The sequence below is a fragment of the Octopus sinensis genome, linkage group LG1 (assembly GCF_006345805.1).
Source record: "Octopus sinensis linkage group LG1, ASM634580v1, whole genome shotgun sequence".
NCBI lineage: Eukaryota > Metazoa > Mollusca > Cephalopoda > Octopoda > Octopodidae > Octopus > Octopus sinensis.
The window spans coordinates 202,329,895-202,357,803 of NC_042997.1; the positions used below are offsets into that span (position 1 = coordinate 202,329,895).

The 27,909-nt window shown below is 37.2% G+C and overlaps 1 protein-coding gene across 5 annotated transcripts in view; it reads left to right on the forward strand.

The window, feature by feature from the left end:
• LOC115232327 (protocadherin Fat 4-like) overlaps positions 1-27,909 on the forward strand; it is a 648,900-nt gene that overhangs the window by 486,363 nt on the left and 134,628 nt on the right. For all 5 annotated transcript variants that reach the window (XM_036508327.1, XM_036508328.1, XM_036508334.1 and 2 more), the window contains exons 8-9: positions 3,965-4,063; positions 27,768-27,909. The exon at positions 27,768-27,909 is cut by the window's right edge and continues 39 nt beyond it. In XM_036508327.1, the coding sequence (XP_036364220.1) occupies positions 3,965-4,063; positions 27,768-27,909 (241 nt within the window). The remainder of the gene's footprint in view (positions 1-3,964; positions 4,064-27,767) is intronic.

Consider the following 27,909-nt stretch of genomic DNA (forward strand, 5'->3'; position numbering starts at 1 on the left):
ATGCTTCAATTTCTTTTAATATAAACAAGGATTATTCTTAAAACTACCTCCTTGCTCCTTCTGAATAAATTTATGAGCAATTTAGCCTGAAGCAAGCATCACATTTGCTATTGAGAATGTTGGAAAATGTATAAATAATTAAATGTCTCAATAAAATCATTTAATAAATTAATTGAAGCAACTCCATAAGTTGTTTACCTATCATGTCAATTGTGTCTGTGATTAAACTCACTTGGGGCTGTGGCTGTGGCTGTGGCACCTTTGGAAACAAACCATAAATTATGCTGCAAACTCCACCTGTTCTTTCATTCATAATTACTCCAACTTGCAGGAATTTTTACTGGTACTGAACGAAATTTTGTAAATTAATTTTCATGTGATTACAATTTAGCCAGCAGCATTCTTAAACAGTTTACATTCAATGTCCATGGTTTACTGCTATACAGCATTACACTTGTTATACATGCTTCAAACAATTTGCTTCTTTGGACCAAGACAGAGAGGAAGGCCTTTGCTAAGAAGATTTTTTTAGATGTAATTTGGTTATTTCCAAACACTTATTTTAACATTTACTGCCAATGCTGACCAGGACAATTGCCCCCTTCTCCCATGCACAAAAACCATTCATCTACATGTTTTCAGTGCCTAGCAGACTATAGGGTAGTGGTTTTCAGTTTTTTGCCTATGGACCCCTTTCATTTCTGCTTTACTGTTGGATCCTCATAACTATTCCATGTTTAAAAAATGCTCTTATCACATCATCATCATTTAATGTCCGTTTTCCATCCTGGCATGGGTTGGACGGTTTGACTAAGGTCTGGAGAGCCAACAGCTGCACCAGGCTCCAATCTGATCTGGCAATGTTTCTACAGCTGGATGCCCTTCCTAATGCCAACCACTCTAAGAGTGTAGTGGGTGATTTTTACATGCCACCAGCACAGGAGCCAGTCTGTGGGTACTGGCATCGGCCACATTCGGATAGTGCTTTTTACGTGCCACTGGCATGAAAGCCAGTCAGGGGGTACTGGCATCGGTCAATATTCAGTTGCTGGTTTTTACATGCCACCAGCACAGGAGCCAGTCAAGCGGACCTGGCATCGACCACATTCAGATGGTGCTTTTTACATGCGACCAGTACGGAAGCCAGTGAAGGGGCATTGGCCACAGCTACAATATTGGTTCTACTTGACTCAACAGGTCTTCTCAAGCATATCATATTGCCCAACACATCAGAGATACTCTTAACTGGGCCGGACATGCGTGGCTGTGATCTCACTTTAGTTGCTGGATCTTCTCAATCACAGCTTATCTCCAAGGCCTTGGTCTCATGTCATTGCCTCTGTGAGGCCCAATGTTCAAAGGTCGTGCTTCACCACCTCATTCCATGTCTTCCTGGGTCTACCTCTTCTACAGGTTCCTTCCACAGTTAGAGAGTGGCACTTCCTCACACAGTTGTCCTCATTCATACATAACACACGACCATACCAATGCAGTTGCCTCTCTTGCACACCACTTTTGATGCTTCTTATACCCAACATATATATATATATTGATCATGGCCATTGCCAGCCTTGCCTGGCCCCCATGCCGGCGGCACGTAAAAAGCACCATCCATCCGTGGTCGTTTGCCAGCCCCGTCTGGCACCTGTGCGGGTGGCACGTAAAAAGCACCCACTACACTCATGGAGTGGTTGGCGTTAGGAAGGGCATCCAGCCGTAGAAACACTGCCAGATCAGACAGGGCCTGGTGCAGCCTTCTGGCTTCCCAGACCCCAGTTGAACCGTCCAACCCATGCTAGCATGGAAAGCGGACGCTAAATGATGATGATGATATATATATATATATTATAATTGAATATTATTAGGAATTGTATAAAAAAAATTGTTAAAATATTTTGCATATCGTAGAACTATAACCAAATTATTGCACATGAATTTTAGCAAGATCTTATATGCACCACTATTGAGAACCATTGCTGTGCTATAGAATCTGGAACTTATCAGCTGCTCTTCCAAGTCACTCTACTAAGTCTGGTGTGCCTTAGTTTTTGGTTGTCTCCCCTGCCTCCTGCTTCTTACATCAATAACCTGCTTGCCATCTCCAACAACATCCATTCCTGTGCAGATGATATCACTCTTTATTCTTACTTAGTCATCACTCATATAGAATCTTGATGCCTTGTGACAAATCAACACATTTGGTCAAGTGGCTCTTTTCTGGACATCTGTTTGTGTGTGGCAGCAACACCTTCAACATTCCAAATTTAAAAGTAATTCTGCCACTAAACAAATACTCAGCTTCTTATATTTCATCTCTGTTCGATAAAGAATCCTCCCTGCAACATGTTTGGCTCCACTCCTTCCTCACAGCAAGATAATTTATTAGGATAGGATAAGCTTTTAGGATAAAGCTCCTTCTCAGGTCATATAGACTCATAAGTTTGGTCTCCTGGATTCTGTAGTGCATCTCTGGGAATTGCAGGAATACTCACTTTTGCCATCTGAATGGACTGGAGAAATATAAAATGAAGAGTCTTGCTCAAGAACACAATGCATTGCCCAGTCCAGAAATCGAGAAATAATTTATTCTACTTTATAAACTCTTATTCTTAATATCTGCTGACTCAGACAATTTCTAATTTCCTCTGAATCTACCGTTTCACTTTGCTAGCCACACACATAGTGTAATGCCTTCAATGTCTCCAACAATCTTTGATGTACCACTTGTAGCTTTCCCTGCTTTCATCTCTATAACTGCCTTGCTAATCACACTTGAAGCTAATCTCCAAAGCTGGTCTTTCTATCCCACTTCATTGCTTTCTTCTTTTCACCGAGACCGAACAACAACACTTGCGTCTGTGTCACCTCATACATCACTTCTTCCCGAATGACATCCTTGTTCATACCTTCACGCTGCCTTGTAATTTGCAATATCATTCTCTGTAGTATTCTCTAACCCTATTATTAAATCGGTAGTAATGCACTAACTGTGTCATCATCATTGTCATCATCGTCATCATTTTCATCTTTTAATTCTCCTCGTTACGATAAGTAATTGCTGCATTATCAAAATAACACCTCAGCTGTATCCTACATCACAGTTTTTTTTGTTTCTTTTTATTTTCCTTCAATCTGATCAAATAATATTTTGATGTCATATTTAATATACACTTTTTCCTCCCATCATGAGAATGAACTCCAGATGAACTAAATATCATGATCTCTATGTAAGAAGTCAGTGCTTGAAACACTTGGACAGTATTTCATCTCATTGTTTAAATCTCTCTCTCTCTCTTTCTCTCTCTCTCTCTTTGTTCTTTCAGGATTCCCTAATTATTTCTCTTACTTTTAAATTATTGAATCTTTTCATAATTGAGCTTATCGCATTCTTATGAAATGATTTGATTTATTTATTGACTACTACTACTATTTCTACTACAACTACTGCTACTGCTAATGTTTCTAAACACCATTATTCACTTTTTTCAAAGAACAAAAAATACAAAATACTTATTCTTTCAGCAAAACAAAGAAGCTTGATGTCCATTAATTTCTGAAATTACTATCACATCACAGTGTCTGAAATGATTGCCTCTCTCTCTCTCTCTCTCTTTCTTTCTCGCTATATATATTATATATATATATATATAGAGAGAGAGAGGGGTTTATATAGGTTTTTATGGGCAATATTTTAGTTATGAAAAATTTTAGTTTATAGTTCAAAAGTAAATGATAAGTGAACTTTATGAAATTTCTTTCATGTCCATGTATGGTGTGTGGGGGGGGGCGTGCACACATAATGGTTATGGAATGAGTGTGCTAGGTTATTGACCGTAATTGCTTATTTTCTGTGTGTTTTACTTTGAGTTAATAAATAAGAATGATTTGATCTAAAATAAATGTGCTGTTTTAATTTGATTAATTATGTCATTTTGTCCCTTTTTCTACTTTTCCTTTTCGTTAGGGTGCATTGAAGGTTATTCGCAGTCTTGACGAGATTGATAGTCCTGAAGACCATGTCCTTGTTATAAATGTGAGGTGTGGGAATAGCATTACTATCGTGGTAAGTATACCAACATTACCATTTTCCAAACTACCTGGTACATTATCTATCAATCTCAGAACGGTGAAAGTTTAACACAACAAGATTTGATCCCAGAACACAGAGAACTGGAGCAAATACTGCCAAGCATTTTATCCAATGTCCCAAAAAATTCTACCATTCTCTGCTGCTATAAATTTTTGTCAAGATCTATTAGCTATAACTGCTATAGCAAGCATTTAAAAGTATATATTCTTGATTTGTTTTCAGTATAAATTTATAAAATACACTGAATTAATTTTATTTTATTTAATTTATGGTAGTTCATAGATATTGTCATCTTCATTGCTATCATGTATAATTTTAGTATGAAAATCCACATTGCTCCAGTCCACTCAGCTGTGAATGGGTGAGTCTTCACTGATCTGGTTCTGTATAAGGGGACTGTTGTGACCTCGGTCACTTACATGCTTTTCAAATTGGGTTACCAGCCCACTGAGTCCTTGGACTTGAAATAGTGTCCAACACTGGGGTCTGTGGAAAGCTGCTGCAATGGATAAATTGTTTCCTGATGAACAGAACCCAACATGTTGTGGTTGAGGGAGTCTGATCTAATTCAGCCACAGTCAGTAGTGGTGTCCCACAAAGTACTGTGTTGGGCCCACTCTTCCTTATCTACATCAGTGACACAGACATCATCAAACACTGTACACTGAAAATCTTTGCAGCTGATTCCAAGCTCCAGAAGGCCAGAAACGGTATGGGAAACCAACATGCTTTCAGTCGGATCTGTTTGCTGTTGTCCAATGAAGACAAGTTCAATTTGATCCAATTTGGAAAAGAGGATGCTCTGAAACTACCATGTGCCCTTCCTTCGAGTGACTCCCTAGTGTCAGCCAACAATACCAGAGACCTTGGAGTAATTGTTGATAACAATCTAAGCTGGAGTTCCCATGCAAACAGTAAGGTTGACTTGGCCTGCAAGATGTGCTCCTGGATTCTGAGAAATTTCTGGTCTGGAGATGCTCACACCATCATCCTTCTCTGCTCTATTTTTGCTTGACCTCACCTTGAATACTGTTGCCCACTGTGGTTTCCCCACACAAAGCAAAGCATTATGAAAGTGGAAGCATTCCAGAGGTCAATAACAAGAAAGATAGATGGTATGACAGGCATTGACTACTGGGGTTGACTAAAAAAAATCAATCTCTACTCTCTCCAATGCCACCATGAGCACTATATCATGTGTATGATGTGGAAAATATTCCATCAATATTGCACAAATGATGTTGGTACCAGTTTTAAAATCCACCCAAGACTTGGCCTCCATGCTATCCACCCACTACAAAACTCAATCTCAAGACACATAACAACATTGTGACACAACTACTTTACCTCAGCCAGTCTGGTTCTATTTAATATTATACCAAAAACATCAAAACATAAAACAGATCCCATAAAATTCAAAAGTTCACAGGACAAATTTTCTCAAAAAAATCCCTGACCAACCTCCTTCACCCAGATGTCTCCAACAATAACTTTTTACTAGAGTGATCCATGGTGCCCGATATATGACTGAGGTGTGAATGATGATCTAAAAGACTTCACCAAGTGGTGCTATTAAGTTAGACATGGCCTGGGCCTCTATACTGGCCGAAACCTATCTAAGTTATATCTTAGAACCAACTGTTGTTAAATGCTTACAATATATTTGAGGATGAAGTTACTTAATTCTAACAGCTTCCATTGTCTACTTTCCCCTTTGCCTCGGTTATAGACGAAGTATGTTGAAATATAAATGAATAAATAGTGAGATATTGACAAAGGATACAATTGAAACTAATTGTAGGTCTGTGCACTCTGAAAACATTAGTGATCATCATCATCGTCATCATCATCGTTTAATGTCCGCTTTCCATGCTAGCATGGGTTAGATGATTTTGACTAAGGGCTGGTGAACCAGATGGCTGCACCAGGCTCCAATCTTGATCTGGCAGAGTTTCTACAGCTGTATGCCCTTCCTAACGCCAACCACTCCGAGAGTGTAGTGGGTGCTTTTTACATGCCATCGGCACGGGGCCAGTCAGGCGGTACTGGCAACGACCTCGCTCGAATATTTTTACACATGCTACCGGCACAGGTGCCAATAAGGCGACGCTGATAACGATCACGCCAGTTAACCACTCTGGCAACGATCATGCTCGGATGGTGCTCTTAGCGCCCTACTAGCACAGGCACAAGTGCCAGTAAGACGACGCTGGTAACGATCACACTCGAATGGTGCCTTTTATGTGCCACTGGCACAGAAGCCGGTTAGCCGCTCTGTCAACGATCACACTCGTATGGTGCTCTTTGCACCCCACTAGCACGGATGCCAGTCATCGAATTTGATTTTGATTTGTTTGAAAAAGTTATGATGGCTGAAATATATAGCTGGCTTTTTGAGAAAATGTTGTTGAAAGTAAGTTTATGAAGTAAATCGTCTTTAGATATTATACATGTACAATTGGCAAACCAAGCCCTGGACAGAGGGAGGGCATCTGGTTGATAGCTGATGATGTACAATTATTAAACAATAACACAGGAACAATTTTGAACATAACTACAGTTAGTCTTCTGTCACATCAAGTTTTTTTTCTCTACAGCTTTCTCTCTGAATAATCACAATTGCATTGTTTGTCAGTACGTGATAGGGCTGGTCTGCTGCTTTCATTATTTTATTAATAATTATCAATAATTATAGATGACAATTATAATTATACTATCAAAGCTAGGTTTGGATTTGATATAAACTTTCCCTTAAGTAGTATTTCCTCGATATACATAAGTCACATACGCTCAGTGTTTTCTAGAGATAATGGAATATTGTGGGTATAAAGTTCTATTGTGAACATAAAGTTAGTTGTAATTCAATTGACATAATAGTAAATGGCGGATTTCATGTGATTATTTGAACATATAATTTTAAAACTATTCTATTATGAAATAAATAAATAGTAAAATGTATAAGTAAAATTACCTTCAGGTTTCATATAATGGAATTATTAACTGTAAAGAAATTCTCTATTAAAAGACTGTAATTTGATATTTTCATATCTTTTTTATCGGGTTTTTGACTAAAAATGGTTATAGCAATGAAAAGTATTCAGTCTAAAATAATCAAAAGAAAATTTAGTTGTGTTGGGTCTCAACCACTGCTGACACTTTTATATTTTATTTCGGTTTTTCTTTTCCTTTTCCTTTTTCCCCCACCTCTAATATATTTTAGGGTGAATGACTTAGGGGTTTAGAGTGTTTGCACTTGCAATCAAAAGATTATGGTGTTGATTCCTGGACTGGGGCTGTGTGTTGTGTTCTTGAACAAAACACTTCATTTCAGGACACTTAGCTGTAAATAGGTAACTCTGCAGTGGACAGGTAATGTTTTGGCCTTGGTCACTTACATGCCATTGAAAGTGGGTAACTACCCCAATCAGTCCTTGGACTTGTGACAGTACTTACATTAATATATCTTGGGACCAACTGTTGATGATTTTTTACCATATTTTGGGGATGAAGTTACTTAATTGTAACAGCTTCCATTGTCTACTTCTTCCGCATCTATTTAAGACTGTTAAAAATGAAACAAACAATTCTCTTATATATACGATCCTTGACATGCCACTTACTTTAAAATTCCTTAATCTAAAAACACTTAAATGATTCGTCAAGCACTTAAATGCTTGACCTGTTAGAAATAGCAACCAAATCTCCCTTACATTACATCTTTACTGTCTTAAAAATGGCAGGGTGCCTCTGATAATGTAATTTTAGACAGCAGTGCCTAAGAAAAGAACAGGTTGGAACTGTTCCGAGGGATAAACAACCACCATCCAATGAGAGGCCTTTATCCACATATTCTACTAAAAACAATGCAACCAAATCACTCTCCATCATCCTAAAAATGGAAAAACACATTAGATAACCTTATTCTTGATACAGTCCACCTGATAACCAACTACTTAGGTCACAGCTCATACCATAGATCAATTCAACCAGAGTTGATCAGGAACTGAACAACTACAAAAATCAGATGTACAGCTACAATTGAAACAAAATGAAAAATCTACCTCCAACAGTCGTAAGAGTTGAAAAGACAAGAACATGTGTTGACAAACTGAAATGATTATTTGTTGAGACAAAGGAATTATCATTTAATGTTAACTTTTCCTTGTGTGGCACCCAGGATGTCATACAATGGAACTGGATCCCAAGATCACATGGTTGGGAAGCAAGCTTCTTAACTACGTAGTTATGGAGATGGTATTTGCTATTAAACTCTACACATCCTGTTTAAAATTTTCTAAGTCCTTTAATGATGGAGCAGGAAATATCTAAAAATGGGTTTGATGATGCAAACAGAAAAAATAGAATTCAAAACTGCCACACATGGGACTGAACTCAGAACTATGTGGTTGGGAAGCAACACAGCCATGCCAGAGCACAGAGCTGGTTAAGATTGCCCATACAAGAAAGCTTCCCCTCTCGTTGTTACTGATGTTGTCCAAGGATGATACAACTCAAATGCAAAAACCTAGAACAAATACTGCAGGGCATTCTGTTTTATACACTTAACAATTTCACAGGTCCAAAACCCTGTTTTTTTACTTGAAAGGATGAAAGACAATATTGACTTCAGTAGGATTTGAACTCAGAACATAAAGAGCCTCAACAAATGTATTTGGGTATTTTGTCCAGTGTTCTCGTGGTTCTGCCAACCCACCAGCTCTACTGATATTACCATAATATTCAGCTTAATAATGGAATATTTTAATTGTTGACATACAATAAAGATCATGCTATTTGATGTGGTGAATAATTAAGGAAGGCAACAGTGGGAGGAGGGAGATAAAAGAACGAAACTATTTCATCAGTTGTAACCTATGTCACTCAAATTTACATTATATAATAATTATATTTAAGATCAAAGGAAATTAGAAATAGATTGGATTTTTCTAATTACATCTTAAAACAGTCATGTTTTCTTTATATCAACAAACTGAAATCTAATATAATTAACAAATAATCCAAATACATTAATTTGGAGTCTGTACAACATCGTAATAATTTCCAACATTGGTACAGTATCATAAATTGCAGTGGGTGGTGGGATGTGTATACTTTGTTAGATTGATCCCTAATAGTTGACTGATATTTATTCTGTCAAATTTATTCTGTCAACTCTGAAGGATGAAAGGCAAGGTGAACTTGGGCAGAATTTAAATTCAGTACGTAAAGAGACCTGGCTAAACTCTGAAAAACATTTTGTTTTATGCCTTACCAATTCTACCAGGTGCTTCCCTTCTAAATGTCATGATACTGCTTGTTGTGTAAGTGAGTCTATGGGTTTGCTGTGTAATTATGGTCAAAAAGAAAGTTAGGCCCTCATGCAGATGCAGCAGTCACCAGACAGCTCAGATCAACCCTAGCAGAGAGCACCATGAACTCCCACCAAAAACATTTGGAAGCTTAACGCTTCTAAAAGTTTGTTGGCACCATGTGCAGGCAAGCTGAAGTAGAACTTGTGAGACATGTACGGTTTAGATAAACGCACTTCTGGATGTTATTGTAGCTCTTAACATTTTTCCCCATTTCTCACTGTTCCATGCCTATAAAAAATTATGTATAAGCAGATAGACTCCAAAAGAAAATTGAAATCTTGGAGAGTAATTGAAGCTAGGAACTTGATATATTTCTAAAGGTATTGTATAAATAGTCAACAGGAAATGCTAAAAGCAAACCGTCATGAACTCTACTAAATAAGCAATACAATTAGAAGTAGATACACAAGAAGCCTAGCGTGATACCTGGTATCTGATGTTGTGTTCTGTATGCCATATATAACTGGTTCAGCTAATTCTAGCATACAAGAAATACAATGACTGTTTACTAACCTGAAGCTAGTTTACATATAAATGATATGTAGACTTTGGATGACTTTCCTCTTTGTGACCATCCCATCTTTTGGTGAAATATTTCTAATAGGTTGGGCATGTACGAAACCTGGATGCAAAAGACAAAGTTCTCTTATTTTTTATGTACCAGTAACACAGACCTGTAGCAGTCTAACTGTTATAGTAATTCAATCTGAAATCTGTGGAGGCACATGGCCTAGTGGTTAGAGCAGTGGACTCACAGTCGAAGGATCGTGGGTTCGAATCTCAGACCGGGCGATGTGTGTGTTCATGAGCGAAGCACCACGCGGCTCCAGCAGAAGGTAACGGCGAACTTCTGCTGACTCTTTTGCCACAACTTTCTCTCACTATTTCCTCCTGCATCTTGCAGCTCACCTGCGACGGACCGGCGTCCCGTCCAGGTGGGGAACCTATACGCCTAGGAAAGTGGGAAACCGGCCCTTATGAGCCAGGTATGGCTCGAGAAGGAACAAACAATCTGAAATCTGCCAAGGAAAGTGATAAACAGGGGTGGGGTGGGACCTTAAGTCCATTTATGTATCATGTGCTTGGCTCAGACGTACTGTTTTCACATTTCCAATAGACCTGTAGAAAATGGTGAACAGCTAAAGCTTCACCTACACCTTTCTATATTGCTGGGAGGAGTCACTACACCCTTCTATATTGCTAAGAGAATGCAACTGTTCAATCTGAAAACTAAAAACAGTTGTGAAAACTGAACAAGTATTCAAAGAATGTCCCTGACAAAAGTCTGACAGAAACATAACGATATGCAGGTGCAAGATGCAAATGAGGTCTGTGTAATGTGTACACAAGATGCAAGTGAATCTGTATCATGTGCATGCTTTGGTTCCAGTCAGCCTGTAGAGGGTGAATAAGAAAGGTATTAGAATGCATCTATGTAAATATGTTTGTATTCTCATCTTCCACATTTTCTCTGCTAAAACTAACCAATTTGTAAAGCAAAATAATGTGTTAGAGAGTTCAGTTCTGTGAACTACAGTTATGCAACATAAGGAGTTGCTAAGTGTTAAGCTTACATATATTCTTGGTGTGGGTTCATGGTGCTCCCTGCTAGAGTTGATCTGAGTTGCTTGGTGACTGCTGCATCTGTGTTGGTACTTCATGGCTGATCTACTGCCCTTACCTTTGGATCTGCACTTGTAAGATATAACGTGTCCCAAGGGGTGACAATTTCAAAGAAGCTATATCTAGCCAAGTGATACGTCTGAGTATTAATGAACATTTAATCTATAATTGTAAATGTAGTGTGATGGAGGAAAAAGGACAACAGAAAAAGAAGCAACAGGAGAAAGAAATACAAAATCAGCGGCCACTCTCACGAATTCAACACGTCTTGTCGCTCTGCGCTCTTTGCTGGAACTGACCACACGTGCTTCCTGACCACACATGCCCCTTTCACTCTTCCACTGGCCCCTGCAAGCCTTACTTCCGTCCACCTCATCTGTCATCCTCTCCACCAGCACCACATAGCTCATCACAGCCCATAACACCACAGTGAATCCAATAAAGTATATTTTGTTGGTCTAATGATTATGGATTAAATGTTTGTGTGTGTATTTGTGTATATATTTTTCATCATCATCATCATTTAACGTCCATTTTCCATACTGGCATGGGTTGGACAGTTTGACAGGAGCCAGCAAGCCAGAGAGCTACACCAGGCTCCATTTGTCTGTTTTGGCATGGTTTGATATGACTAGATTCTCCTCCTAATACCTACCACTTTACACAGTGTACTGGGTGCTTTATATGTGGCAGCAGCATGGATGCTTTTTACATCCATGCTGCTGCCACATATAAAAAGCACACACACGTGGCACCATGTAAAAAGCACTAGTGCAGGTGCTTTTTACATGGTGCCACATGTGTGTGTGTGTAACATGTATTTAGTCAAACCCATGTGATTATGGAAAAACTGAATGTAAAAATAATGGTGACGATGTATGTTTGTATATCTGTGTTGGGTGCAGGAATACATGCACATATATATATATATATATACCCAGTACAGATATCTATTTTTAGGGGGTTCTTAAAAATAAAGTGTATTTACTTTTATTGTAGGAAAGTGACTTAGTTTTGAAGTTTCAGGTAATGGCATTTAATAGTTAGTGAGATTAACATTGACAGAACTTTGTTATAAAATAGACAGGTACATGTACATGCATGCATGCAGGCATATATACATATATACATACATACATACATACATACGTACATGCATACATACATGCATACATATATACATATATATACATACATACATGTATACCTACATACATACGTACGTAAATGCATACGTACATGCATACATACATACGTGCATGCATACATACATACATACATACACATATATACATACATACATATGTACATACATACATACAAACATGCATACATGTATACATACATACGTACGTAAATGCATACGTACATACATACATACGTGCATACATGCATACATACATGCATACATACAAACATGCATACATATATACATACATGCGTACATACATACATACATACGTACATACATACATACATACATACATACATACATACATACATACATACATACATACACACATGCATGCATGCATACATACAAACATACATACAAACATACATACATACATACATACATACATACATACATGTGTGTATATGTATATACCCACTCATGCACACATACACACACAGAGTGAATCTCTAGTATAACTAATACACAAATTCATCTCTTTGCCTTTGACATTTTATTTTCAGTAAAAAAAAATTCTAATTGCAGTGAAAGTTCACTTGTCTCTCTTCAGTTATTTTCTTATTCTGATTTTCCTTTTAACTTGTTTATCTCTTAACTTTCTTATTTAAGAAACTTTCAGTTTTATCCGTCGTCTGTCAAAATATTTGATAGATGACATAGATTCATTTCCATTTCTTCTTAATCACTTGTCATAATATTTAATCTTTAGATTTGTTTCAAGTCAATTTTAACTTAATCTTTTTATTGTTCTACTTTTTTCTTTTTAATTTTTTTTTTCTCGTCTTCGTTGTATTCGCATTAATTTTTCGGGTGTTTTGCTGCTGCTATTAAGTATTTGTCATTTAGTTACTTCAAGCATGATAATTCCTTTATGATAAACTCTATTTAATTTACAAGTCTGTATGTCAGCCTATTTTTCCTTTCTTTTTTTTCTTTCTCTGTAAGTCTAATTTGTACGCAATGAGATAATTATTATTTGGTTTTCAATCTGCACTCTACTTTTCCTGAAAGTTCTCTAAGAATTTGTTGAAACTTTCTGTATTTTCCTAAATCAGACTAAACCATGATAAAATACTTGAGGTTCAAATTTAGATTTTATTCAAATTAATGTTTAAAATATATAAAAAAATTTTTCATTATTAAATGGTTTCATCGTCAAATATATACAATGATTCATATGTTACATTTAATGGAGAACATAATACAAATTTAACTCTAATTTAAAATCTAAGAGCTGCAGCTAAACACGCCATTTGGTCTGAGGTGAACAACCCATTATCCTCTCACATCATTTTCCGTTGTTTGATGAGATAGTTATAGTTGTTGTTTTTTTCTCAATAATTTTGATTTTTATTCTGTTAATGTTTTATCTTTTCTTTACTTCCTGTGAAAATATGTTTATAAAACATTAAATTTTCTGGAAAAAAATTTTACATTAAAATATTTATTTATTTATCTTTGTTTATCTTTTTTTAAAAAGCACCATTTGAGCGTGGCCGTTGCCAGTATTGCCTGACTGGCCCTCGTGCCGGTGGCACGTAAAAGCACCTACTACACTCTCGGAGTGGTTGGCATTAGGAACAGCATCCAGCTGTAGAAACTCTGCCAGATCAGATTGGAGCCTAGCGCAGCCATCTGGTTCGCCAGACCTCAGTCAAATCGTCCAACCCATGCTAGCATGGAAAGCGGACGTTAAACAATTATGATGATGTTGATCTTTGTATTTTTAATTCTGTCACTTCATAACGATGTAGTGCCAGGTTCAATGTCATTGTGTGGCAGCTTGTACATCTTTAGAATGAGACAATTCTGTGCTGCTGTTTGGATTCAGATGATTTGGCACAGCTAACTGGACATCCAGCCTGTTTGGGCAGCAGTAAATTTTGGTGTTGGAGGCAAACTGGTACTCTGTTGGTTACATTGATGAGGGTTCCGGTTGATCTGGTCAACAGAACAGCCTGCTTGTGAAATTAATGTGCAAGTGGCTGAGCACTCCATAGATATGTGTACCCTTAACATAGCTCTCCGGGAGATTCAGTATGATACAGAATGTGACAAGGCTGGCCCTTTGAAATGCAAGTACCACTCAATTTTTGCCATCTCAGTGGACAGGAGCAATGTGAAATGAAGTGTCTTGCTCAAGAACACAACACGCCACCAAACCCATGATTTTACGATCATGTGCTGAATATCCCTAACCACTGAGCCATGTGCCTTCACTTGAGGTGAACACACATGGAGAGAGAGAGAGAGACATTACAAATTATTAACTGAACTCAACTGACATAAATATTGGGTCATCCCATAAATAATGCGGTGTTTTTATACTTCTTTTATTTTTCAAAATTAAGATAAACAAAGTTCTTTTTTTAATCTAAAATATACTCTCCTTCATTTTCTACAATGCTCTTCCATCTATCTGGTAGACTTGCGAGGCCCCTCTTCCAAAATTCACTTGACATTGATGAAAACTATTCCTCCAGTATTGTTCTGACCTCATCTACAGAATTCATATTTTTTCCATCCAAATGATTTTGAAAACTGTGGAATAAAGGATAATCAGATGGGGCAATGTCTGGCGAATATGGTGGGTGGAGTATCATTTCCCATTCAAACTGCTCCAGCCTTTGGAATGTCATCCTCGCTGTATGTGGCTGAGCATTATCCTGATGGAAGAACACCTTTTGCCTTGAAACCAAAGATGGTCGTTTTTCTTCTAGTGCAGGTGTCAAATGGTTGAATGACCAAATCCAAGCTTCTCTGCTAGTTCTTCAACAGCTATGATGGGATGTTGTTCCACCAGGGTTTGCAGGATGTCCTTGTTGAGCTCTGCAGATCTTCCAGGAAGAGACACATCTTCTAGCCTGTAGTTTCTGGCTCAAAATTTCTTACGCTTATTGTCTGATCCCCATATACTGCATTAATATTCCTCTCACTTAACAAGTGACAAATGGGTGTGTAGCATTGACAAGCTCCTTGTTGGATGAAATGCATTTGTCATTTACGTGAATGATTGTTGTAATGATGTCCACCTTGCTATGATCTGTATATATTCTGTGTTTTTAACACATGTCTATGACAAGATTTTCTTTTAGCATAGTAATACCTACAGCAAATATTTGGAGCAGGCTTTTGGTCTAACAATAACCTAGAAGTAATATTGATTTTTTGCCATCCTTCCCACCACCAGCTGCACCAGGACAAGTCTTGGAGGCTTTGCAACAAAGCTGCCGTGATATTTTGAGATGTGCTACAGGTTTTATGGATAAGGAGTTATCTCCCTTGCTGGACATTGTTTACAGCACGTGACAGGAAGTGAGAGTATTTAGATGGTGTTCTCCTGAAATGCATCGGAGTGGGGGTCTTTGCTGTGAGGTTCCCTGTGGTACAGGAGAACCTGGACATTGATATGTGATGTTCTTTGTAGTATTTCTTGATTTACAGACAATATTACCTGGGTGCTTGTGCCACATTAGAAGCACTAAGTCCACTCTGCTGAGTGGTTGGCATCAGGAAGGACATCCAGCTGTAAAAAGCCTGCCAAAACAGTTGCAGAAGTCTGGTGCAGGCTTCTACCTTGCCGGCTCCAGTCAAACCGTCTCACCCATGCCAGCATGGAAGGCAGGCATTAAATGATGATGGTGATGATGATGATGATGATGTAGCAGTCTAGTGTTGGTCATTACTCTTTGACGTGAATCTGCTCCTACCAGCTAAGAAGGCATTCCAGTGGCAAAAGCCAGTCCTTACTTCATCTCTTCAACAAATGGTTGGATTAGAATTGTTAGTGTTGCAGTTTCTTTTTTGTTTTTTTTTTCCTTATTCAGTTCTGTTTACATCCAGAGTTCAAATCCTACCAAAAATCATACCATCTTAGTTTTCCTGGGTTGATAAAATAAAGTATCAGCCAAATAATTGCCTGATACTGGTGTCTCCCAGATTTCTTGCAGCAAAATACTACAATGTTATAGTGGGGTTTTGGAGGGGGGGTGTTAGAAGTATTCTTTTCAACTATCTACAAACACAGCCAGGGATGAATAAAAAATTCTCAAACTTGAGGGGATGGGCCCTCATATATGGATCCAAATGGCACAGGGCCCACTTGCCATCGGGCAAGCTGACAACCTGGCCAGTCCACCACTGCATGACCCCATCACCACCAGATGTTATTAGTTTTGATAGACATTGTGTTTGGTGCAATCTGACAGAAGAACAACAACAGGAGACGGAGACAGATGGAGCTGGCCGTCTTAAAACTTCATACCTGAACTAATAGACTGCTGGGTTATTCCAAATGACAAGATTGGTAACCTCCATGTCCTGAATCTACTCCACATGTTTCAATGAGATAAATACAAAATAATTATAGAATTGTAAAGGTGATGGAAGAGAAAATAAAGATATGATGAGGAGGGAGAAGGTATAAAAGGATAAACAAAGACAAACACAGGCACATAATTTGAAAGAGAGTTTAAAATGTATATAATACAGATATAGTAATAATAACACAGTTTGGTTTTGTGTTACTTTGCATGAAATGTGTGTTTGTCTACAATCATATCTGTGGGTTGGTTGTGTTCTCACCAAAGAACATGAATAAAGAATATTTAATGCATTCATTTCAATGGAAATAGTTATTTTATTTGAAGGATATTTTATTCTTAACATATGAGCAAAGAATTTTTCAAACTTTAGAAATATAGATTTTCTTATCAATCATTTTCCAATAAAGGGATTTTATTTATTTTTTTTTTTTTTGAAAGTTTGCTTTTTTGAAAAATTTTCAAAAAATTCTTACAGGCAGATGTTTTTTAGCATTGATTATCCTCTTTTTTTTTCTTTTTTTTTTTTGAGGACATTTAAACATTGATTTGGTGTTTGTTTACATTATTTATTATTTTATATTTTTATATTTAAATAATTTGTCTTTGGTGTGTATTTTTATTGGAGAAAAAAATATACAATCAAGCTTTTAGATCTTCAAAGAAAGCTTTCTAACATCTTCTGCATTAATTTGAAAAAGAAAATGTATTCCATTAATAAAGCCCACCTATTAAGGAATGTACTGGAACCTGGGTGTTAGTAATAATGGAGAACAGGGTGGAGAGAGAGAATGTGTATGTGTTTGTGCATGGAAGAGACAGAAAAATACAATGTATGTGTATGTATGAGATAGACAGATAGTTATTTAATCTAAATCATATCTAGCTTAAACATTTTATCTATCCCCATGTTTCATTATATAGATATTATATGCATAGACTTTTCCACTTGTTTTGAGAAGATTCCATATCCTTTTATTACCATTCTCGATGTCGGCTTTAAAATACCGGTTTAGTGTAGTGAATGAATACTACATCAGAAACGTGTTTTTTTCCTCTTCTTTTCTCAGTACCAGTTTGGGATATATATAATAGAACATAGAACTAGTTCATTCTCACTTTGCTATTAAATGTTTCCATTGATAAATCTCACAACTTTTACAAAGGCAAAACATAAATTATATTGAAAATATTTTTATTGTTCTTATAAATGTTTAGCTTGAAAATTGGCAGCTGCTAGACACACTTGCAGTTTTGTTCTATGACTGAACAAAAATGGAAAGCATTCACCACTATGCAACTATACATAATATATACATATATATATATATATATATATATACTCTTTACTCTTTTACTTGTTTCAGTCATTTTGACTGCGGCCATGCTGGAGCACCGCCTTTAGTCGAGCAAATCGACCCCGGGACTTATTCTTTGTAAGCCCAGTACTTATTCTATCAGTCTCTTTTGCTGAACCGTTAAGTGACGGGGACGTAAACACACCAGCATCGGTTGTCGTGCAATGCTAGGGAGACAAACACAGACACACAAACACACACACATACATATATATGACAGGCTTCTTTCAGTTTCCGTCTACCAAATCCACTCACAAGGCATTGGTCGGCCCGGGGCTATAGCAGAAGACACTTGCCCAAGATGCCATGCAGTGGGACTGACTGGTTGGTTAGCAAGCTACTTACCACACAGCCTGGATTGTGTGTGTGTACATCATCAGTATTTTTTGTCTGCTTTTCCATGCCTGCATGGGTTGGATGAGTCCTCTCTAACATAGTCTTACCATTTATTGCCTTTCTTTGTCATCTCCTTTGTGAAGTTCAGCATCCTGAAATCAGTTTTAACCGATTCTATCCATTTCTTCTTTGGTCTTTTTCTTCTATAGTTTCCTTCCATGTGGCTCTCAAGGCACCTCTTTACCAATTCCTCCTCATCCATGTTCATTACATGACCATACCAAGACAGTCATCTCTCTTACACCTTACTTTTGATTCCTCTTTCACCCAGTTTTTCTCTCAGTTCATCTGTATCACAACACTCATGTACACTAACATTTCACATCTGCTGTTTTTAATGCCAACGTCTCCCTACCATGCAGCATCACACTTCATACCAAAGCAACTTACATTCAACCCCTTTGCTCAAAGAGTGAATCTCCTCTTTATTCTTATGCAGAACACTCTCCTCCACTGCTGAGTAGTTTGTCAGGCTGACAGAAGCTATCAACTACTTCTATGGAACCTTCCAAGCATCAAAATGAGTTTATTTTACTGGTGCTCTGACTGCTAACTACTCCTGTGCATCTACCACATACACAGTCTTAATTTGCCATCAACCTACATGTTTCAGTTGCATTCATTGATTTTTTTACAGCCCTGCTACCTTTATGCAATACCCATCAATGTATTATTCACTGTTTCCTATGCATCAGTGGTTCTCAACTAGTGTCCATATGCCCTTGAGGTTCCATATAGGATTTTGTCATTAAAATTTGCCCCAGCATGGCCACAGCCTTAGGGCTGAAACATAGAAAAGAATAAAAGATCAAAAGTATAATAAATTAATTATATTTCTATAATACACAAAATATTTTGCTAATTTTTTATACAGTTCCTAGTAATATTTAATTATGAAAATATAAAAAAAGGTATTTTTTAAGCATCAAATGACTATAGGGGTCCATTTTGAGTAAAATAGGGATCAAATGGGTCTACAGGCAAAAAACTGTTGAGAAACTCTGCTCTGCATGAAAGCATGAATTATGTCTTAGCAAGTGACAAATGGATGCACAGCACGGACAAGTCCCAAGTTGGGCAAAAACACATCTGTCTTTCTTGGGAATCACTGCTGCAGTGCTGTTTGCCTCATTCTAATATATTTTGCTTTATCACATTTGTGAAGAGATTTTCTCACAGACAAAAACCACAGCATCATGCCTTTCAATGGTTTATATACATCTCTCTATATACAAACAGCAAAATGTCTGTGTGTGTGTGTGTGTGTGTCCTTTATACAAATCCACAATTTTTCAGTTAGAGGGCTCGCACTTTCTATGGTCATTCAAAACCGTCCAAGGGTGGTCGTGCACATCTTTACATTTCCCCAGTCACCCTGTAAAGCCATTAAAAAAATCAATAGAAGTGACTTTTTTGTGAATTTTCTATCCAAAACCCAATCAAAATGCCCGAAACGTGATATGCCAATTGAATGCCAGCTAGCTGTATGTGATTGGTCGGAGATTTGGACAGGACTCGTGTTGCTGGGTCATAGTGCTAGTTTAATATAATGGTGATTTTGATTTAATACTTTTTAAATTACGTTCACTGCCGGTTTTTTTTCTAACCTAGCTTGAAATATTGCTTTCAAATTTTAGCACATGACCAGCAATTTTGTGTGGGCTAAGTTGTTTACATTGACACCAGTATACAGCTGGTACTTATTTTAATGACCTCGAAAGGACAAAAGTCAAACTCAACCTCAGCAATATTTAAATTCAGAACATAAAGCCTGAAAAAATGCCACTAAGCATTTTCGCCATCTCAGTGATAATTCTGCTAGCTTGACACCTTACTTTTAGCTTGAAATATTAAAATTATGTCTCTAATCATCATCATCATTGTCATCGTTTAATATCCGCTTTCCATGTTGGCATGGGTTGGACAGTTTGACTGAGGGCTGGCAAACCAGAAGGCTGCACAAGGCTCCAATCCAATCTGGCAAAGTTTCTACAGCTGGATGCCCTTCCTGACGCCAATCACTCTGAGAGTGTAGTGGGTGCTTTTTATGTGCCACCAGCATGAGGGCCAGTCAGGCGGCACTAGTAATGATCACGCTCAAATGGTGCTTTTTACATGCCACTGGCATGAAACCAGTCAGACGGCACTGGCATCAACCACACTCAAATGGTGCTTTGTATGTGCCACCGGCATAGGTGCCAATCGGGCGGTACTGTCATCAGCCTCAACAACAATTTCTAATATACATTGATACTTGTGAAAATGGTCATGGTGAAATCAACTACTTTAAACATTCAGTTGTAGACTGGAGAACAACAATTGGAAGCTGGATCATGCCCCCCATAGTCATACTGATCCTGGATCTGTGGGATTCCTTGACTGCAGGTTCCCCTTTATCAGGTGGGCTACATCAGCCATTCACATTTTGTATACTATATAAACATTTTAGCTCATTTCTCCCCTTTTCCTTCTTTTTTTTCTCTTCACACCATTTCTATGTAAATCTCACATACAAATTGTAAATCATCCTTGTAATGTCCCCCCTCATTAACCACCCTTCTAACCAATAAAAGTAATTGTTGTTTTACTTATATCTTTTTATGTTAGGATGGATGGGCATGCAATTTGTTGAAGCATTGGTTTTTACAACACCATTCTTATTCCTATCACCAATCCAGAAACCTGTCTTATTTCTTGACCATTGTGGTCAGTAGTCTAGCACTTCAATTTTACAGTATAATATCTTGTATAAGATAGATCAATTTCCATCTCTGTTTGAGGCAGTAATTTTACTATTATTTTCTTAGCCTTAAAGTAAATATATTGTTTAGATTTGTGATGAACAGGAATTTAGTTTGTTTACAAAACCTCTAGAATAACACAATGCTTGTCATTTCCAGACCTCATATTTATTGATCAGCTAAATTAATATTTCACAAATTTCTTAAAAACTACTTTAATTTTAGTTTGCTCTTCTCGTGAAGAGCTGCTTATTTCAAATGACTATCAGAATGAAACCCAGGCCTTGTCAGCTATCTACTCATTCATTGTGCTTCGTCAGTAATCAGAGATAATTAAACACCTCATTTAAAAAATTTCTTATCAAAAGACTTAGCTCGTCAAACTTTGTAATTCATAACGAAACCATTGATAGGCATCTGACAAACGCATAATAATGCTGCATGCCTTTTTAATTATTTTAATCATCATCATCATCATCATCATCATCATCATCATAATCTTCATTCTTATTTGGTATTCCATAGCTTACAATACCTCTGACCTTTTCAAATTCGAAGCTGCCACTAGCATTAATACTGATCACATTACAAAAATCCAAACAGTTGGAAAAAAAAAAGAACCAGTTATTGAATTATTGGCAGCTTTTGTCTTTTAATAAGAGATGAAATATATAAAAATGATGACATAGACTTTATGAGTGTGTGTGTATATATACATGTGTGTATATATGTGTATATATATATATATATATATATATATATAAACATTCACACGCACACACAAGCAAAAACTCATTTTCATTTTGTGAAGGTATTTTCTATAAAAATGCATTTTTTGTTTGTACATTTTGATTGGCAATAACTTTATGGATAAATTTCACTAATGCTGAAGATTGAATCGGAGGAGTGAGAATTTTATTGTTGGCACTAATTGAGATTTTCTTTCTTTCGCTTTTCTAATTATTTCTTGTCTTTATTTTCATCACTTATTTTTCTGGCCAATCAGTGTTAAGTTTTTTAAAAAATGGAAGAATGATTTATGAGTGGAACCAGATGGAGGCAAGCAAAAATGGCCCCTGTCTTTCCAGTCAACCATACTTCTATCAAGTCAACATAGGATTCTGTATAATGTTACTCATTCTGCTAGAGATAGCAGCAAAGTATCCTTCAAAGCACATCCTTCAATTTTAAAAGGAAATACACAGTAGATAATGTAGTTCTGGATAGCCCTAAATAAAGATGAGTGGAATGCTTTCTATCATATATCTGCTTTATCAGGGTTGATGTGGGGCCAAACATTAAAGACCCTACTTTTATGGTCCAACTTCATATAAAAGCTAAAGATGGCCAGTTTTATTGCATCCCACATACCCTATTATCAGTTGATCCAGATAGGAAAAAAAAAAGGGGGTTCTGTGTAAAAATACATCTTAATGTCATAATTTTCATCATTATTTTTACTGTTTTCCCTATTGATACAAGTTGGATGGGACTTTGAGGTAGGTTTTTGTAATTGGATTCCCTTCTGGATGTCGACCTCTTTAGTCACCTCTAATGTTTAAACTTATGACTGACAGACTAGTTTATCATCAGAAAGAAAGGGGGTTTTATTCCAAATGCTTAAAAAACAATGAAAAACTAAAAAAGAACCCCACTGCCCTCTGTTACAGTAAACTGGATGATAAGCTTGACCTGTTGTCCAGTTTATCAATATGCCTCAACTGACCACTTAGGAAGCTATTGAAATGAAATGAAAATAAAAACAAACAGCAATCAGCTCGTTATTGTTTTAACATCAAATTTCTATGCTTGCATGGGTTGGACAGTTTATCGAGGCAGATTTTTGACAGCTGGATGCCATTCCTGTCACCCTCACCCCATGGCCAGACATGTTTTCACAGAATATTCAAAATGAAAGACACTGCTTGTGTGACAGTGACCCTCGTTTATAAGTATCATTATACAATGTCAAAACAAGGAGACACACATCACATACACGTACACACACACACATATACACATATATATTAAATACAAGAGCACCATCCGAGCATGATCATTGCCAGAGCAGCTATCTGGCCTCCGTGCCGGTGGTACATAAAAGACACCATTTGAGCGTGATCGTTACCAGCATTGCCTTACTGTCACCTGTGCCAGTGACATGTGTAAAAGATTTGAGCGAGGTCATTGCCAGTACCACCTAACTGGCCTTGTGCTGGTGGCACGTAAAAAGCACCCACTACATACTTGGAGTGGTTGGCATTAGGAAGGGCATTCAGCTGTAGAAACTCTGCCAGATCAAGATTGAAGCCTCGTGCAGCCATCTGGTTCACCAGCTCTCAGTCATTCATCCAACCCATGCTAGCATGGAAAGCGGACGTTCAATGATGATGATGATGATGATGATGAATGGGCTTCTTTCAATTTCCATCTATCAAATCTACTCACAAGGCTTTGGCCAGCCCAAGGCTAATATAGAAAACACCTGCCCAAGGTTCCACACACTGTGTTTTTGGGAAGCAATCTTCTTAACTATGCAACCACGTCTGTGCTCGTCAACTTGAATCTGTTAATTATTTCATAAGATTGATTGATTGTTCATGATAAGAATATATTATAGTTTATAAATTGCTATTCATTAGACATTGTCAGTCACAAGAATTAAAAACAAAACATTATGTCATTGATGAATTCAAAACAAACATTGTATTGATAAAAGATTATACCATTTCTAATTGGGAATATTCAAAACTAATTTTAAGCATGTCTGTGTAGTTAAGAGGAGAATTTGACAAACACATCAGTCTGGACACAGTCCTACTGCAGCACCTTGGGGAAGCAAGGAGAGGGCTGGGTTTAGGAGGGATACTCAGTGCCAAGAACAAAATCAGGGGTAATGGCAGGGTGCTGCCATTGGCAAAATGAAGGGGTCTTCAGGGAAAAAAGGGGAGTTGAAATGGGCATTAATGAGTATTTCATGGAAAATTAAGTGGTAAGGAGATAATATTGAGTAGGGCCTCATTTTTGCTTGGATGGGTGAGTCTTCTCAATCACAACAAATTGCCAATCCTTTCAGTCTTTTGTCATCACCTCTGTGAGTCTCAACATCTGAAGGTCATCTTCCATTTCATCCCGTGTCTTTTTGGGTCTCCTTCTTCCACAGGTTCCATTCACAATTTGCAAGCAACTCTTCTTCAATCCATACATATTGTTTGACCATACAAGTGCAGTCTTCTCTCTTGTACATTACACCTGATGCCACTTGTGCCCAAATTTTCTCTCAACACGTTTGCACTTTGTTGTACTTGCACAGTTAACATTGCACATCTAGTGCAGCATGCAAGCTTCATTTCTTTCTAACACTCACATGTCCTCTGCATTCACAGCTCATGTCTCACTACCATCATACACTCTGCCTTCCTCTTTGAGAGAGAGAGAGATAATAACATTCCAAAGTTTCTTCAGTCAGTTCTTATTCTAGTCACTTCTTTCTGAGCATCCCCCTCCACTGCTAATTAGGGATCCTAGGAAAAAGAAACTATCAATTGCTTCTAAGGATCATCTCAGGCATTCGAGGAGAGGGATTACCTGTATTCTTTGTTTTTAGTTGTTCCCGCACATCTACCACACACAAACTCTACTTTCACTTTTAACCTTCCTTTGGTTCCACTGCACCTCTAACATGTCCACTGCATATGCTGTAGGGAATTTCTACCTACACATTCTCTACATCTCAAACAGGGCCATTTTCCTGCTCGTTAGAACTTTGGTCTTTACTAAGTTAAATTTAAGACTCTTTGATACTAGGTTTTGCTGCCACACCTGGTATTTCTTCTCTAAATCTATTGCAGATTTACCTGCGACAGGCTTATTTCAATTTGTGTTTGTTAATCCATTTACAAGGCTTTCCCAGAGTGCCACACAGTAGGATTGACCCCCAAAACCATATATTTAGCAAGCAAACTTCTTAACCACACAGCCATGCCTGAGAGATCTGCTTCCTCTGTTTGGTTAAGTTTTGCTTTTGGCTTCATTGGTTGTAATGCAAACTGGAAAAAAAAATATCTATTTGGCCTCAACCTGTTTTAATCTTGCTTCACTGTTTGTATTTGAGTTCCCAATAGACATATTATTCTTATATTTTGACATTTTTCCCCACATAAAACTTAAACATTTTACTTTTATTTATCAATGTAGCATATGAAAGGCTACATGGGACAGAGTTGTTAAATGTTGAAAGTTGTGTTTATTCTCTGGATGAAAGAGCAGAGCTTGTAAAACTATCATGCTATTTTAACTTGAAACATCTCACCAAATAACAACTATTAATTGGAAATAACAGCTTGATGTATAATATTTAGATTGATATTAATATAATGAGCTACAGCCATAACATGGTTGTTAATGGGACTAGTTTCAATTATAGATCATTTACTTCCTTTCATCTATGTAATTTACAAATTCTGAAAATATTTTCACTCAGAAGAATATACTTTCAAGAGAAATATAATTTTGATATCTTTCCATGTCCAGTGCAAATAATAAAAAAAAGAAAGAAAAGCAAGTCTTATTTATTTATTTTATTCTTTAGTCCTCTTATTTCTCAGCTCTGTAATGGTTCCAATATGTCACAGCTACTCAGAGACACATAGATACATTGATAGAGATGTTTGGGGGGTCTCAGGGAGTTTGGGGGTCTCTTAATGGAGAAAATATAAAGATCATTTTTTTGTATTTTTAACCCTTTGCTTCCTCAGTTCTGTAATGGTTCCAATATGTCACAGCTGCTCTGAGACACATAGATACATTGATAGAGATGTTTCTGGGGTCTCAGGGAGTTTTGGGGGTCTCTTAATGGAGAAAATATAAAGAACATCTTTTTGTATTTTTAACCCTTTGCTTCCTCAGTAGTCCCAAGATACATCACACAAATGCTCTGGGATCCATCATTAATGATGTTTCTGAAACATTAGAAGGGTTTGCCTATCTTCACAGAGTGATATACAGTAATAAACAATAAAAGTAAACTTTTGGGAATTTTAGTCCTTTAATTCCTAACAGAAGTGTCATAGATGTCTTATACATTGGACAAAACTGTATTTGATAGAGGGGGCAGAACCTTTCCATGCAAGCCTTCCCTCTCTCCCTGTTATTGATGTTTATCCAAGTGAAGTAACATTGACTTGGGTCAAAACAATTTGACACAACTGTCATTGCAAGTATTGCTGTTGGAACACAGAGTCAGATAAGCCACCACAAAGAATGTTGCCTGCCCCTCTAATTGTTCTGCAAATTCACTTCCCTGGAATGGTACAGTATTTATCAACCCTGAGAGGATGAAATGCAGAGTTGACCATAGCAGGGTTTCAACTCATAGTATGTAGTGTTCGAACATACTATCCAACATTCTTAATAACTCTGCTAATTCACTGTCTCGGTAGATTTAATCTGACATCCATTTTAACATCCCCTGACCCTTGTGTGCCTTCAACGGATTCTACTTTGTTCCAGGCCTTTGGTTTAAGTCTCCAGCCTAGATATATCTTCAGCCCTTCTTCCTAGCTCTGAATGACCTGTAAATGATGTACATCGAAGACAAAAATGATTTTTTTTTTTTATTTCAAATAAAACACATTCTACTGTCTTTAAAAATAAAATGTAATGGTTTTATCATCGACTACAGTTCCAGATATACAAGACATTTGGTCTTGTCTTACTGAAGATATGACAACATCTCTAGTGCTGGTGCTATGATACAATTCACCTAGTATATGTTGTATAGTAGTTGGTGAAAGGAAGAGTGCCCAGCTGTAGAAACCACAACAATGTTGAAGGGAAGATATTAGGATTAGTTGGAACACTCCAGTACTTGAATGGTACTTTATTTTATCAACCCCAGTCGGAAGAAAAGTAAGTTGACTCCAGCTGGATTTGAACTCAGGATGTAAAGAGCCAGAACAAGTATCACAAAGTATTTTTTCAATACTTTAACAAATCTGCCATCTTACCATCTTGGTAATGATAATTGCTTCAAATTTTGGGATAAGGCCAGCAACTTTAGGAGGGGTAAGTCAACAAACCAACCCCCAGTGCTTAAATGGTATTTTATCACCTCCATCCCCAAAAAAAGAAATGAAAGGCAAAGTTGACTTTGGTGGAATTTGAACTCAGAGTGTAAAGAGCCAGAAAAAATGCCACTAAACCCTTTTTCTTATACTTTATTGATTTTACCAGTTTCATAATAATAATAGTTTCAAACTTTGACTCAAGGCCAGCAATTTTAGGAGGGCTAATTGATTACATTGATATAAGTACTTGACTGGTACTTTTACTGACCCTGACAGGCTGACAGGCAAAGTTGACCTCAACAGGATTTGAACCCAGAACATAAATAGCCAGAAGAAATGCTGCCTAGCATTTTTGTCTGATGTTCTAATGATTCCGCCAGATCATTGCCTTTACCTTGGTAAGAACAAAAGATTATGTTATTGTCTTCAGAACTTCAGAACTTGCTTTATCATTTTCCAGAATCTTAATTCTATTTTCATAAATTTCATTTGTTTTGTATATTTTACGATTTTGTAACTCTGTTTCCTTTTTTTTAATTAATTTTTGGTTACTCAGTTATTTGTTATATTATTATTTTTTTCTCTCTTTTTCCTTTTTGTAGCTGACCTTGAGTATTAAAAGAATCAATCGTTACGCACCTGTATTCACCCAAGACAACTATCTGTTTATTACGCGACGTAATGTTACCGTTGGCAGCTTTGTTGGACAAGTCAGTGCTTTCGATCAAGATGTTGGCCCCAATG